This window comes from Pinus tabuliformis, chromosome 6, assembly GCF_031772625.1.
Source record: "Pinus tabuliformis cultivar Carrire ecotype Pingquan chromosome 6, CPIR1, whole genome shotgun sequence".
NCBI lineage: Eukaryota > Viridiplantae > Streptophyta > Pinopsida > Pinales > Pinaceae > Pinus > Pinus tabuliformis.
In genome coordinates, this window is record NC_142292.1 from 855,487,615 (window position 1) to 855,504,300 (window position 16,686).

General features: G+C 32.9%; 1 protein-coding gene across 1 annotated transcript in view; it reads right to left on the reverse strand.

Moving 5' to 3' along the window:
* LOC149261578 (uncharacterized) overlaps positions 1–16,686 on the reverse strand; it is a 57,283-nt gene that overhangs the window by 35,647 nt on the left and 4,950 nt on the right. The window contains exon 4 of the mRNA XM_089369762.1: positions 12,641–12,864. Within this exon, the coding sequence (XP_089225888.1) occupies positions 12,641–12,864 (224 nt within the window). The remainder of the gene's footprint in view (positions 1–12,640; positions 12,865–16,686) is intronic.

The window sequence follows — 16,686 nt, forward strand, 5'->3', positions numbered from 1 at the left end:
TGTTTTCACAGCTTGTATTGTCCAATTGCAGATAAAAAACTTCAGGAAGAATACTAGATCAATGAGAAAGCACATCATGGATTATAGTTATGGTAATATTTGCACCATTATGAATATTTGGAGCTGTGAAGTAAACCCTTGGCAACATCCTCCCATTAAAGACAATACAACCAACCAAGTGAAACTGAATTAATTTTTTTTCCTGTAAATTTTTTGGTGTGCGAACAAAATGTGGCAGAAGTGTTTTCTTTTGGTCCATACCATTAATTATCAAACCCAAATATTTATTTGGATTATCATAACACTTTTTTCAATGCTTATACAATTTTTGTCTTTCACTTGTTTGCTGATTGCAATGCCCTTGAAGTGCTTTGACAATGGAATCTGCACATAAAATAAAAGAAATATATTAATTAATATATTTTCATAGTTGATAACTATCCAAATTTTAAAAATAATGTTATGAATGCATAACTCTTTCTGCGCCTTGAAATTTATCCCTTTTTGATTTAAGAGAAGCACATGTATTGTAAACCCCCATCCTTGTCTTCTCAGGTATACAAACATTTTTGGATTCGTTCTTCCATATCCTTGTAAAATATGAATATGTAATAAAATTACCATCTCCTTCAATACCTTCTGCATATTCTTTGTATAGGTTGTAGATTTCTCGTCTTGAGAAATTATCTATAATATGTACTGTGTCTTTATTTGACATACACTCTCCATGTTTTGAAAAGAAGTATTTCATCCATGACATTGCAATAATTACTGATGATCTAACCTCTCCTTTATAACGTACTTCTGAATAATACGTAGGATATTTTTCTAGTATTTCTTGGATTCTTTACAAACGAAAATTACAAATTGAATGCAACATTTTGAAAGCCTTTCTACAGATCAATACATTCCCAATATGATAATCATAACCTGCTAGTGTAGATTGCATGCAATCCACTAAAATGAATTTTTGATGCTTTTATTCATTGAAAAATATTTCTTCCTTTTCTCCAAAGCAAACTTGAAATCCATATGTTTCAAGCAATCCTTTCAACAACATTAACTTGAAATTAGATCACCGATAGAACTTCTACTTGGAGATATTCTGTCTTAAAGCTTGTATAACTGGAATATTTTGGATTGATATGAAAAGTTCTACTCCTACTCCTAGATACAATATTTGCTTACAATGTCTCCCTCATTCATTATTCTCTGTAGAAGCATTTTCATCACCATTAAGAGTAATATTATACTGATTGTGATCATTCTGAACATAGTTAGAAAATTCATCACCATCATTGCTTGGAAAATATTCATTACCATCCTCACTTGAAGGAAATTCTTCACTACCAACATCTCTGCTTTTCAAACCTGACTCGGATGAAATTCTTCACCATCTTCATCCCTGCTTTTGAAAACCTCCCTTGGAGGATTCAATTCGCCATCACCATGACTGCCTTTGAAACACTCACTTAGAGAAAATGCATTATTCACATCTATGCCTCTAAAATTATCATTTGCAAGAAAGTCTTCATCCTACCCTTCATCACTGAACATAGTTACCGATCAAATGTGAACTATTACCTCAAAACGGGTAATCTAGACCAAAATCCTCAAAAAACATGAAAAAGCAACCCAAAAATGAAAATTGTGTATGCCAAAACGATGTTTTTTTAGGGTAAACTTTCAACATTTTTTTTAAATGGAAGTAAAAACCATTTTTTTTTTTTGCAAAATGGATGAAAAAAATACTCTTAAAAAGATAAGCGTTGATTATGGAATAACGAAAAAAAATCGAGTTACAATTTTGACATTTTTAGAAATGGAATTAAAGAAAATATTCGGATTTTGAAAATTGTAAAATTCCAGCAATTCTCGGACATGATGTTAAAGATAAAATATCATGTCTCAGGGATTGGGGGTTTTGCTTTAGGGTTTTGTCACTGGTCACCATGGCGGGGCATGGAGGATGGAGATCAGCTCCCTCCTACAGTCAAGTGGTTGCAGACAGAAGCAAGGGTGTTGGATCGCATCGCTTCAAGAAACCAACGAAGGTGGTAATAAAGGCTAAGAATATAGAAAAATCGAAAACTATCAGACCTAAAGGTCAGGAAGAGAATCATGAGGAAGCTAGTAAGAAGAAGAAGACAGAGGTTAGTAGTCCAAAAGTTACTTTTATGATTACATGAGGGGTCTATAAACCCAAGACGACCATTATTCCTCGAGTCATTTTAAGTGACCCAACGCTGCAGGTACACAAAGACCACATGTCAGAGTATGCTATTATATGTAAATTTATGGGGATTTGGCTGACGGAGAAGGCTTTGCAAGCATGGATAAGGAACCACTGGAAACCAAAGGGGGAAATTGACCTTCACCTTAGGTCCAAGGGCTTATTCACGGTGGTGTTCACAAGCTTAGAGGATAAAGACAGAGTGTTCGAGGGAGGACCTTATTTTTACACTTTTGCAGGCCTTTATATGAGACCATGGGTAATGAACTTTGTCCCAGAATGAGAAACTTTCACCTCGGTACCGGTATGGATAAGACTATATTCCCTTCCTTTATATTATTGGATGCCGGAGTCTCTAAAGGCTATCGACAACAAGGTAGGGCATTTTATAAAGACCTCAGATGCTACTCTAAGAGGCAAATACACTTCCTTCACCCAGATATGTGTGGAAATGGATTCATTTGGGGCACTTCCAGATTAAATCGTTTTAGAAGTGTATGATGAGGAATGGGTATAGGCGGTGAACTATGAACATGTCCCATTTAGGTGTTGTAAGTGCCATGAGCACGGGCACCTATACAGGGACTGCCCATTAAATAAGCTAGAGAGAAATACGAAAGCCACTATAGGTAAGGATCCCGAAGGTTTTACTAAGGTTGGGGGTAAAGGGAAAGGAGGCAAGCGGTACCAAAAAAAAATTAATGAAGATGGACAACTGAGTCACAATAGTTTCAATATCTTAAAAGGAGAAGTCGAAAACAATGGGACAAATAAGGAATTTGAGAATATTCCCACTAAGAAGGAAAGTGATACTAATATGGAGGATATACCAGAAAACAACAAACAAAAGGATGAAATGCCGAGAATATGTAGCTCAGTAGGACCACAAGATGACCCCAAGTGAGGCTAGAATGGAAGACCATGAATTGCAGGAGATTCTAGAGAGGGAGAATTTAGATCTAGAAAAGTTTCTGGAGCAGGGAATCACCAAAGGGGTAGACTCTATGCCAAAAGAGGAGTTTGGCAGGGTTCAATAGCTCTTCTTCTGGAGATCACAAACGAAGTGTTCTGGAGTCAAAAGAAACCATGATAGCCAGGAGAATATGGGAGTGAAAACGATGGAGGATACATCGATGCATTCTTCCAAGAACCTGGGTAGGAAAAGAGGAAGAAAAACACAGAATGAGCTGCTGACCGAATGTGGGAAACTTATGATTAACTCAGGTAAGATGAGGGATCTTACCAGTTACTCCTTTACAAACCTTTCTTAATGAAGCTTACAACCTAGAGCATTAGGAGTATAGGAAGTAAAAGGAAACAAAGAACTCCAGCAGTAGAATGAAAGAAGAAAAATCAAATATGGTTTTTATTCAGGAAACAAAATGTTCGATGGACAAGATCTGAGAGATACATAGAAAATGGTTAATCAAGTATGAGTATCTAGAGGTTAAAGCGGGTAACTCGACGGGTGGCATTATTACTCTATGGGATCCTCAAAAACATGGAATCCTGGATGATGAAGCTTCTAGGAACTATCTATCACTGATGATTCAACCTTTGGGTGATAAGGAGATCTACATGATCACTAACATCTATGGTCCTCAAAAACTAGAAGACAAACTTAAGCTTCTCACCTCCCTTGAGAAGCTGAGAGAGAGATATCTTGATATGCCCTAGATTCTGGCTGGGGATTTCAATATGATCAGATCTCTTACAGAGAAAAAAGGTGGTACCAGAAAACTAGGCAGAGATTCCATTGCCTTCTAGAACTTCATGGATAACAAGGGGCTAGTGGACACTGAAACAGTAAATGGCACTTTTACTTGGAATAATAAGAGGGGAGGGGCTTCTCAAGTTGCCTCTAAACTAGATAGATTCATAATCTTAGAGGACCTCTTTCTTAAAGGCCTTGATATGTTTGCTTCAATCCTTCCCTTCAAAGGCTCAGACCACTGGCCTGTCCAGCTTGAAGCTACTTTCACGGATACACCGAGGAACAGACCTTTTAGGTTTGAAAATGTCTAGCTCTCTCACCCTAACTTCACCAACAATATTGACAAATGCTGGGGGAAGATATGCTCGTTCAAGGCACTAAAATGTTCATGTTGCATCAGAGACTTAAACACATCAAATCTAGGCTTAAAGATTGGAACAAAAAAGAGTTTGGTAATATTTTTAAAGCCAAAAGAGAAGTTGAGCAGAAACTCTAGGAGATTAGTCAGATCATCCTCTCAGAAGGTTTTACCATGGAACGGAAAATTCAGGCTGACTCTCTTCAGAACGAATGGGACGATCGATGCATGTAAGAGGAGATTTTTTGGAGACATAAACCGAGGTTGTAGTGGTAGAGAAGGAGAAAGAAACATGAAGTTTTTTCATAGATCAACCTTGGATCACAAATCTCATAACAGAATTTCAAAACTTAAAAATTCTCAAGGGAAAGAGCTCATCTCTCACAAAGAAATGGAATCTGTCCTAGTTCAACACTTCCTTAACATTTCAAAGGAGCCTCTCGTCGATAGATCTCGGTTCATTAACAAATTCAACAAGTTCATTCCTAAGATTGTAACTAGGGAAGACAACCACAATCTTAATAGGCCATTATTTGAAGAGGAGGTTAGTGAAGTTATCAATGAGATGAAAAATGGGAAAGCTCTTGGCCCTGATGGCTTCAATGTGGACTTCTTCAAAGCTTGCTAGAAAACAGTCAAACAAGATATCCTTGATGTTGTGGAAGACTATAGAAGATCTAAAACTGTTTTGAAATCTCTTAATGCCTCTTTCATAGCTTTGATTCCAAATCAAGAAAAAGCTATGATGCTAGACATATTCAGACCCATAGCCTTATGTAATGTGGTATAAAACTATTTCCAAAGTGATCACTAACAGACTCAAGCCTCTTCTTCCTGCTCTCATCTTAGAGGAGCAAACTGGATTTGTGAAAGGAAGACAGGTTCTCAACAACATCATACAAGCTCACGAGGTGGTACACTCTCTTAAGAGAAATAAGCAAGCTGGTATATGATCATGCAGCTTGACCTAGCGAAAGCATATGATAAGCTAAGCTGGTCTTATATCAAGGTAGTGCTAAGAGATTATGGCTTCGACCACAACTGGATAAGATGGGTTATGGCCCTTGTATCCACGACCAGCTTCTCATTCTGCTTGACAACTCTCCCTCTAGAACCTTTATGCCTTCTAGGGGTCTCAGACAAGGGGATTCGCTCCCCCCCTTCCTCTTTGTTCTCATGATGGAAGGGCTAGGAAGAGCGATCAAAATGGAAAATTCTGAAGGAAGAATCCAGGGTCTGAAACTTACTCCGGATGGTGCTGCTTCTACTCATCAACAATTTGTTGATGACACAATGCTATAGGGCATTCCTACGGTCAAGGAAGCCAAAGCTTTCAAAGAAATCCTAAATGAATTTGCATTGGTCGTTGGTATAGAGGTAAGCCTTGAAAAATAAAAGGTGTTCTTTTTTAACACTAACATTGCTATTAAGAGGAACTTCACCATAATTCTTGGGTTTCAAAGGGATCAGTTACCTTCCAAGTACCTTGGAATGCCTCTTACTAACAAACCTTTGAGCAAGGGAGTGTGGGAGCCGATAACTAATAAACTTCAGGACAAAGTTAGGAAATGGACTTGCAGGTCTTTGAATTTGGCGGGTTGTCTTGTGCTTACTAAGGCTGTCCTGTAGGCTATACTCATTTTCATGTTTTCAGCGCTTCTTGCTCCTAAAGGAGTTATGCAACAAATCAGGAGCATTCAACGAGATTTTATTTGGGGCAAAGGGAAGAGAAAAGCAAGTGGGCTTTGGTAGCTTGGGAAAAGCTCTGCAAACCTAAGGCCCATGGTGGTTTGGGGCTTCATGACCCTCAAATCCTCAGCAGAGTTTTAAGAGCCAAACTTTGGTGGAGGTGGCTCAAGGAATTGGCCACCCCTTGGGCCAAGCTTTGGACATAGAAATATGCAAATAATTGGCAGGAGAGGGATCATATTAGAATGTCATGGCTCATCAAGGGCTCCCACATTTGGAACCTTGCTTGGGAAAATATAGCCACTGTCCAGAAGCATAGTTTCTGGGAGATCCGAGCTGGGAACCTTGCATGGTTTTGGGAGGATAATTGGAAGCAGGAACCAAATTTGTTTAGGGAAGAACTAACCGCTCTAAAAAATGATACTAACAACAAAGGTTTACTTATGGTAAGTGACTCCTGGGATCAGGTAAGGAACAATGGTAAATGGAGAATGTGGAAGGATCTTGGTTATAGTGAAGAGAGTCCTTTGAAGGTCCAGGTGGATTCTCTAGCTCTTGACTTGGAGCAGAGGAAGATTTTGGTGTCATCCTTGTCTGACCAACTGAAATGGGGTCGAAACACCGAAGGCACGTTCAAACTCAAAGAAGCTAAACACATGGCCCGAGGTTTCGATTATCTAAACCCTAATCAAGTTTGGAATGACCTCTAGCAGAACTCGCAATGGATGAAAACCAAGTTGTTTATGTGGTTGGTTCACAAAAAGAAAATTCTCACATGGGAGAATCTTCTGAAAAGGGGCTTTGTTGGCCCATCCAAATGCCATCTATGTGGCTTACAGGAGGAGACGATGGAACATTTACTAAACCTTTTCCCCTTCACCTCTACCTTGTGGGATTCGGTGGCCTCAGTCTTCAGGTAAACTGACAGGGACAAACTCAACATCACCAACACTTTGAAGAATTGGAGGAAAGACTTCTCGGGTAATGAAATCATTAACAAGGCTTGGAATTTGGTTCCAAGCTTTATTATCTGGGATGTCTGGAAAGAATGCAATGGCAGGATTTTCAAGTACAGAAAAGGCTCAACCCAAAACATCATTGTCCAAATTTTATGACAGCTCAACGATACAATAGGAGCCCTTATGTGGAAAATTCCTGAGGACCCTCCTTCGCCCCAAGGTGCTTACATACTGCTGCAATTGGGTCTCCATTATCTGGTTCCCCAAGGCACTGTCAAGGGTGTGAGAAAAACAACTGCTGGTAAAGATATTTGGCAGCCTCCTCTTCATGGTTTTTTGAAAATCAATATAGACGGGACCTCTAGGGGCAACACAAGGATTGCTAGATTTGGCGGTGTCATAAGAACTGAGTAGGGGTGCATAAAGGATATCTTTCAAAGTCATTTGGGGACTTCCACTAATAACATGGTGGAGCTCATGGCATTAGAGCAGTGCCTGGAAATCCTGATGGAGTCAAATTTACACAACACCTTCATTGAAGCTGACTCTGAATTGGTCATTAATGCAGCCAAGAAAATGTGTAATGGAACGACACCTAGAAAAGTATCGAAACATTGGAGGCTCTCGTAGGTCTTTCAGTGTATTCATTCCCACTTGTGAACCCTAAGAACCATAAGCTTTGTTCATGTGTGAAGAAAAGCCAATATGTTAGCTAATCGTCTGGAAAATGAAGGAGTGCTATGTAAGGAAAGCTATATACGGTACGACTGGGATTCTATACCCTTTGGTGAACTGCGTGATGATTGTCAACGACAGGCAGCCAAAGACATGGTGTACTTCCAGACCATGAATAATGAGCAGGAGGAAGACAATGGTCTCTCTGGACCAGGGGTCTAATTTTGTTTTTGTGTGTAAGGTTTTGGGTTTTATTGACCCTATTGTTTGTTTATCATCAACGGGTCTGCCTTTTGTTGGTCTTTACACTTGTAAAGACATGTACCATATGTAATCTTTCTTCTTCTTCTTTTATAATCCGGTTAACTGAAGGCTTCACTCTTACTTGACCAAAAAAACAAAAAAAAAATATCATGTCTCAAATCCTAATAATTCCAACAATTTGCATCCATGTTGTTAAAGATAAAATATTTTGACTCTAAAAAACCCTGAAAGTGTAATTGTTTTCAACCATAGCATTAAAGCTAAAATATCATGACTTAGAAAAACATTAAAATCTTGACAATTTTTCAATCATTCAATTAAAACCAAAGATTATGACTGCAAAAAAATCTCAAGTTTTCAAAATATTTCAAGCATGACATTATGGAAATTTTTTATGACAAAAAACTTAAAAAATGAACACCCAAGAGTAATTTATTCTTTAAATGCTAAATATATAGCGATTTTAAAATCTTAGCCTAAGACAACTTGATACATTGCAAAAAAATTAAAAAAACAACCATCAAATTGACCCACGGTGTAGGTGAACTCGATCCGTTGTAATGAAAACTTAAAGACCAACCATGAAATTGATACATTGTGGGGGCATACTCGATTCATTATGTCAAAAATTTTAAAATCATCTATCAAATTGCACATAATGAGATCAGGTTGCTAGATGAGCATTGACACAAACCCTATAGGAAAAAACATAAAAATAAAAACCAAAATAAAAAAATAAATGTATAAAGAAATAAAAATTAAAAAAACGACAAAAAACTAAAATTCAAATATTGAAAAAAAATAAAAACAATAAAAAACACACAAAAAATAATACAAAATATATATATATATATATATATATATATATATATATTGATAAAATATATATATTTATATTGATAAAAAGAAAAAACAATGAAAAAAAACACAAAAAAAATAATAGAAAACAAAACCAAAATTAAATATTGAAAAAAAAAATAAAGCAATAAAAAAACACAAAAAATAATACAAAAGAAAACAAAAATTCAAAGATTTAAAAAATAAAAAATAAAAAAATACAAAAGAAAACAAAAATTCAAGTATTGTAAAAAATTAAAAATAGTAAAAAAACACAAAATATAATACAAAAGACAACAAAAATTCAAAAAAAAAAAGGAAAAAAAATATTAACAATAAGTAGAACATAAAAGTTAAAAATTAAAAACATAAAAAAAAAATCAAATATAAAAAAAGAGACAAAACAAATCTATAAAAATGTAAAAAAAAAATAAGCTTATAAAAAAAAAAAAATAGACATAATTTAACAAAAAAAAATTTAAATTAAAAAAGAAGAAGAAAAATACATAACTTAAAAGAGAAGAAAAATATTAAAAAAAGAGAACAATTAAAAAAATAGTTTAAAAAAAATCACAATTAAAAATTAAAATTTAAAAAAAAAATAAAAAAAATTCAAATGAAAATTAAAAAAAAAAGAAATTAAATAAAAACCATCAAAACAAAACAATTTAAAAAATAAAAAAATCTTGCCACCCCTTGGTGGGTTGGCCATAGGCACGACAATGAGGTGGATGCGTGCAACCTGCCTCCCCGCCCGTGCTTGTGGCCAAGGCCGCAGGGGTGGCAAGATTTTTTTATTATTTTAATTAATTAATTTATTTTTAATATTTTTATTTTTTAATTGGTTTTTAACTGTTTTTTTTCGATTTATTATTATTATTATTTAGTTTTTTTATTTTTTATAATTTTAATTTAATTTAATTTTTTTCATTTTTCATTTTCTTTTTTTAATTTTAATTTTTTAGTCTATTTCTTTTCCCTTTAGTTGTTATTATTATTATTATTAGCTTAAAAAAATTCATTATAGATGTGTTTTTTTTTTGGGTTAATTTTCATTTTTTTCATTAAATTATATGTGTTTTTGAAATATATATATATTTTTTAATATATATATATATATATATATATATATATATATATATATATATTTTATTATTTATTTATTTATTTATTTTTAATATTTTTATGGGTTTTTATATATTTTTTATTATTTGAGTTTTTTTTCTTATGTTTTTATTTATTTATTTATTTTTACCAACATGAAAATCGCAAACATTTTTAAAAAAATATCCACACTTAATACATTAGAAAATTTAAAATGTAAAAAATAAGCCCTCTAAGCAAAAATGGTTGAAGCTACATCGACACTTTTCAAAAATCGAGATGAAAATCACTAACATTTTAAAAAAATGTTCATACTTGATACATAAAAAAAATTTAAAGTGTCAAAAATAAATTCTTTAAAAAAATGTGTTGACGCTGCATCAACACTTGCAAAATCAAGATGAAAATCACTAACATTTTTAAAAAAAATGTTCATACTTGATACGTAAGAAAATTTAAAGTGCCAAAAATATGTTCCAAAAAAAGGTGTATTATGAATCACCAACTTTCAAAATCGGGAGATTTTTTGCAACCTCAAAAAAAAGGGTGCTAAGTAATTTTCTCGTTTGATCAGTGACTATGTAACTGGTGCTTGCATAATCCTTAGGATTATGTCTAAGTGGAAAATATGACTCTCTATTCATAGTCAAATTATCATTTGTAGGAAATTCTTCATCCTCCCCTTCATCAATGGCGGTCTCATAATCGTTGGGATTAGGAATAAGTGGAAACTTTGAATTTCTATTTAATAGAAATTCTTCGTCCTCCCCTTTGCGAGTGGTGCTCTCATAATCTTTAGAATTAGGACTAAGTGGAAACTTTGAATCTCTATTTATTGGAAAATTTTCATCCTCACCCTCCCCTTACTCAGTGGTGCTCTCATAATCCTTAGGATTAGAACTATGTGGAAAATTTGACTCTTTAAATTTTTCATCCCCCTTCATTAGTGGTGCTCTCATAATCCTTAGGATTAAGACTATGTGGAAAATTTGACTTTGGAAATTCTTCATCCCCCTTCATCAGTGGTGCTCTCATAATCCTTAGGATTAGGAATATGTGGAAACTTTGACTCTACAAATTTTTCATCCCCCCCTTCATAGTGACGCTCTCATAATCCTTAGGATTATGGCTATGTGGAACTTTGACTCTAGAAATTCTTCATCCCCCCTTCCATCAGTGGTGCTCTCATAATCCTTAGGATTAGGAGGAAGTGGAAAAATTGACCTTCTATTCACAGGAAATTATTTTTACTGCCCTTCATCATCCTTAGGATTAAGACTAAGTTGAAAATTTCTCTCTATTCATAGTGAAAGAATTCCTGTTACATTCATCAAAATGAATAGAGTTTTTGCATGACAAAGATGTCCATGCTAAAGAAAGAAAAACTTCACTGTTAGAAGAATCCATGACCTTCAACCAGAAGATGTCGAATGATATAATTGCACTCTCTCCCAATGACAATTTATAGCTTAGAGATTGAAAATTTAACTCTAAATCCCCCCAGAAATTTTCACCGAAAATTTTCCCTCCAAAGTCCCCCCCCCCAAAAAAACTTTCGCTAAAACTTTTCCCTCCAAAAAATTCATTTTGAAATATTTCCCTCCAAAATTTTCATCTATAATTTACTTGAAAACATATTACTAAACTTTGGTCTTGAAAAATTTCACCCTACTTTCTATTCAAAATATTGACATAAAATTTTATTTAATACATTTCTTCGAATGTAGAGCTGAGGCTTCTGTGATCCATAACAAGTTTGCGAGAGATTTTTCGGCGAGAGTTTGCGAGAGATTTTTCGGTTTCTCATGTGATTTTCGCCGAAAAATCTCTCGCAAACATTTCTTCGAAATTAAAATAATTTTTCTATTTAAATTATTTAACATTGACTATGTAACTAAATTAATTTTTATAATTAATATTTTATTTTTATCCTACAATGAATGAAAACTAACCAAAAGCTATAATATTAACTATAACCCTTTTTTTTTTAAAGTTTAATCTCACATTTTTGAAACGCTAAAGAAATCCCACGATCTTCATTATAATATAACATTCGTTGTTTCTATTCATCACATCACATCAAGTCTTCTAGGTCTTGTTAAAAAGTTTGGAGCGATTTTGCGGAAGGGCTGCATTGTCATCGATAACACATTCAACAAGAGTTTTATGTATTTTAAAGGTTAGTTTTCTTTCTATTTTGACTATTTAAAGAGGAATTTGGGGAAAAATTGTTGTTTTACAAGAAAAACCACATAAAAAAACTCTTTTTTTATTATATATTTTTATAGCGAAGAAAACGAACCAAGAAAATCAAATTTGTAGAATTTTAAGGAGAAAATTTAATATATATATATATATATATATATATATATATATATATATATTTAATTTTTAGTCTTTTGAAATAAAAAATGAGTGTTACTTTTTTTCTTTCTATTTTTCTATTATAATTTATAATTGCTTTTGGGGAGTATTAAAATTCTTCATACATAAAAAACAAAAAAAAACAAAAACAAAAAAATTGTTCAATTAGAAAGAAAAAAAAGTATTTGTTATTTTTAATTGAATTTTTTTTATTATACTTTATGAATAAAGTTTATATATATATATATATATATATTATTTTTTTAAATTTGTAATTTTTAAATTTGATTTTTTTTTCAATTTAATTATTGTTTTCTTTTCTTTTTTTAATAAATTGATTTTTTTTTAAACCATTGTTTTTTTAATATAAATATTATTTTTTATTTATATTTAAATTAATTTGTTGCTTTTTAGTTAAACATTTGAATTTTAGAAAAAAAAACATTTTTTTTTGGCTCCTCGGCATTTCGACCACTGGCCAAAAGGTTGTAGGTCGAGGGCTCGAGCGGGTAGGGAGGCGCTACACGCAGCCACCCCGGCCCGCCTAGGCCCCCGACCAGCAGCTGAAGGGCTGCAGACCGATTCCCAGAATCAGCTTGCGGCCCTTTGGCTGCTGGCCGGGGGCTCGAGCCGATGAGGGGACGTTGCACAAAGCTCCCCTGCTCGCCTAGGTCCCCAGCCAGCAACCAGTCAATTTAATTTTAATATATTAATTAATTAATTATTATTATTATTTTTATATAGTAACTTTTATTTTATTATATATATATATATAATTAAATTTTTTATATACAATAATATTTTTATAAAAGTTTTGATACCAGTTTATTTTTTTTTTTTAATTTTTTTGCCTTTTTTTTTTTTTATTTAATAATATTTTTTAATAATTTTAGAATTATATATATATATATATATATATATTTTGTATAATAATTTGTATATATAAATTTTATAACAATTTTTAAAATTATATATAATTTAATTTAATTTATATTTAAATAACATTTATAGTATATATATATATATATATATATATATATATATATATATATATATATATATATATTTTTAAGTATTATATATATATATATATATATATATATATATATATATAGGAAGATAACATCAAGGAACATCTTTATGAATATGTCTGGAACAAGGACAACAATTCCATCATCTAAAGTTGCAAGTTGACACACTATGAATACTGTGGAACATACCCGAACTGAGAAACATCATAGAAGTCAACCAACTGGCCCATCAAGTACACCAAAGATTATTTCTAAATGGATTAATTCATGATAAATAAATAAAACAAATTTTACATGGCATGTTAAAGATGTTCAATATGATGATAGTACACATATCTATCTATATTGTGGTATGATTTACATGGGTGAACCATATGAGGTGATAGGCAGAGTACGCGACATATGTTTGGTGCCAAATTCAAACACTATTTATGTTCTTGCAAAATTGCCCAAGTCACATGAAAATGTCAGATATCGTATCTCAAAGGTCAAATATAACACAGATGAAGAATCGATACCATTGTGTGAAGAAATGTCATCCAACATTTCAAATAACATTGTAAGTATGCTTATTTATATTTATGTGTTATGTATTACTGTAAGGAATATTAAATTTTTTATAAATGATTGATCATTGACATATTGTATTTTCTTTGATAGGATTTTTCTGAGAGTCTTTCAATGATGCCAGAGGGTATTTATTACATAGATCCAAATATTATGAATGTGATCAACTGTTTCCATACAGAATTATAATAAGAAATGAGAATGAAGCAAAGATCAACAATCCATGACACTACAATAGTACATATAGGGGATCATCAAAGAATCCATATGGTGGGTCAATCTAACAAAGTTAAACATGTTTCTTTTGAAGATGTCGCTATTGTAGCTAAGACTGAAGCTCAAAAATATGTTACCATTAATGAGGAAGAAGTTAGAACTGTTGTTGAAAAGGAGAAAAGAAATAAAACACAAAAAAGAAAAATACCCACGGATGTCACTCTTGCACTTGATGATGAGGAGATTGTTTATGTAGAAGAAAATATGTTAACTAGGAAGAAGAAGAAATAAAAATTTGGTGAATTTGTTAAAATCATAAGCAAATGTGAAGAAAAAAGTGAAAGTTCTAAAGACAATGAAGAGATCATAACAATAAGTGTTGATTTAGAGGATAACATTATGAAAACAAATGAAATGGCATTCTAAATCACTTGAGGAAGAATAAATTAATTAATGGTGGTAAAACATTTGAGCTTATTCCACCCAATTCTATAGGCCATATGAAGGAAAATCTCAATATCAAATTAGAGAGGCACATCACCTACATGTCCATAATTTGAAAACATTGTTCATGTACAATCCATATGCACATGTGGTGGATTATGTGGTTCTTGTTGATCCAAATCAAGTTCCCAACAATGAGGCATTTGATAGGACACATTGTTTTGAATACGGATATTATGTAATTGGAGGGAACCATTCAACAGAGGCCAAAAGATAATTAATCGAGGAATACCCCGGAAACTATCTTTTTGAAACAATGAAATGCATCATTTATGCTGGTTTAACAGAAACATAGGCAAAGTTATTGGCATGGGATCTTAATGTAGATAATGATTATAGAATGTCTATGACTTTTAGACAAAGAGTCAGATTTATTCATAATGAATTTGTAGGAAAATGTGGCAAGGATAAGACAAAAGTTAGTTTAAGCTTTCGGAAAGAATGTTGTATGGAAATAGGTTATCAAATTGAGGATAAAATCAAATCAAAAAGTGGCAAAGTAAATTCAGAAATATTTAGAGGCATGGATAACATTTTGCAGTTGGCATTTGGAATAGGGAAGATATGGGAATTTATTGATGACATTTCCTACATGTGGGAGACGATTGCCATAAAAATTATAAAGTTAAAAAGTCTAAACCCATAATATGTACCAACAGTAAGACAGGTCCTAAAATGAAGCAACTTCCAGATGATATGACTATCACACCGTGGAGAACATTGCAAGGAGTGAAGGATGACAAACTAGTCAAATCAATATTATGTCGTGTGAAGTCAGGTGAATTGTCGTTGGAGGAAATGTGCTTCGAATTTCAAAAGTAAGTTTGTTGAATTATTTTTATTTTTTCTTGGATTATAATTTTATTTTAAATATAACATATTGTTGTTGATATTATTTGTTATACATATCACTATATTAATAATTTTTACTTTATTTATTCAGTGATAAGATTTGTATGAAAATAAAAAAACATATGGTTAGAATGTTGAATGAAGAGAGTTGGAATGATGTACGCAACTACCCAGAATCAATTTCTACAACAACACTTAAATCCCCCATACTTAAATTCAAAAAGAGTCAAGGGATCTCTACTTGAATGGTTCATGAGGCACAATACTTGCTAAGGTTTTGCAAATGGGGTAGCAAGCTAAGTGGGCTTTATTGTGGGGAAAAACTCCACAGTTAAGCGCGCTTGAGCCAGAGGAGTTTTGGGATGGGTGACCTCCTGGGAAGTCCTGGTTACCGGGTGCAAGCCCCGGAAGTGATGATTGATGCTATGTGATTCGTTCTCCACATTTCACTAGTTTCAATCCCACTTCTTCACCCCTGTGAGCATCACCCGATGCAATGAGTGCTAAGTGAACTATTCAAAAATCATGAGAAATTAGTTAGTTACGACTACCTCTCATGGAAATGGTCATACATTTGAATGACTTACTTAACGCAGTTGAATCCCAAAAATGATATCTAATATAATGCACTGCGTAAATCCCCCATACTTAAACACTTAAAGATTTTAATCATGCATTCAAAATAGTATGTTTATTTTTACATTCATTTTATTCATATGTAAAAAAAATTATTTTATTACTTATACTTATATTTGTTTATTTCATTAAATATGTCAAAGAAGGATTCGAGTAAAGTACCAAATACTTTCAAAAGCTTCATTGAAAACATTAAGTTGGAAAGGTTGAGAAAGCAGCATCTTAGGAATGTTGAAATTGATCCTACTCTTACTCATTTCATTTGGAATGGGCTGGACACTATCTAATATCAAATTATACAAGGTGATTATGAAGACATTGCAAAACTCATGCCTAAAAGAGAATATACCTTGGTTATTGCAGAAATTCTTCATGGTTTCAATTTCCCAGACATTGGATATGATAGTGAGCCTTACACTTATCAAGCTTTTAATAAAGTGGTTATGGGCTTTCAAGAAGTCACAATATCACCACTTTGGAGATTTGTGACATTTCATTCAGACACATAATTTGCAATGTTATTAACAACCTTCAAGGGAAAATCAAACTCAAGGATGCAACTTACATGGTAAGACATTGAAATTGTATGTTTGATTAATGTTGTTGTTGTTGTTTTTTTTTTTTAATGTACAACTTCATTGAACTTTTACTATGTCATGTTACAGGCAAAAGTCAAATCTTAT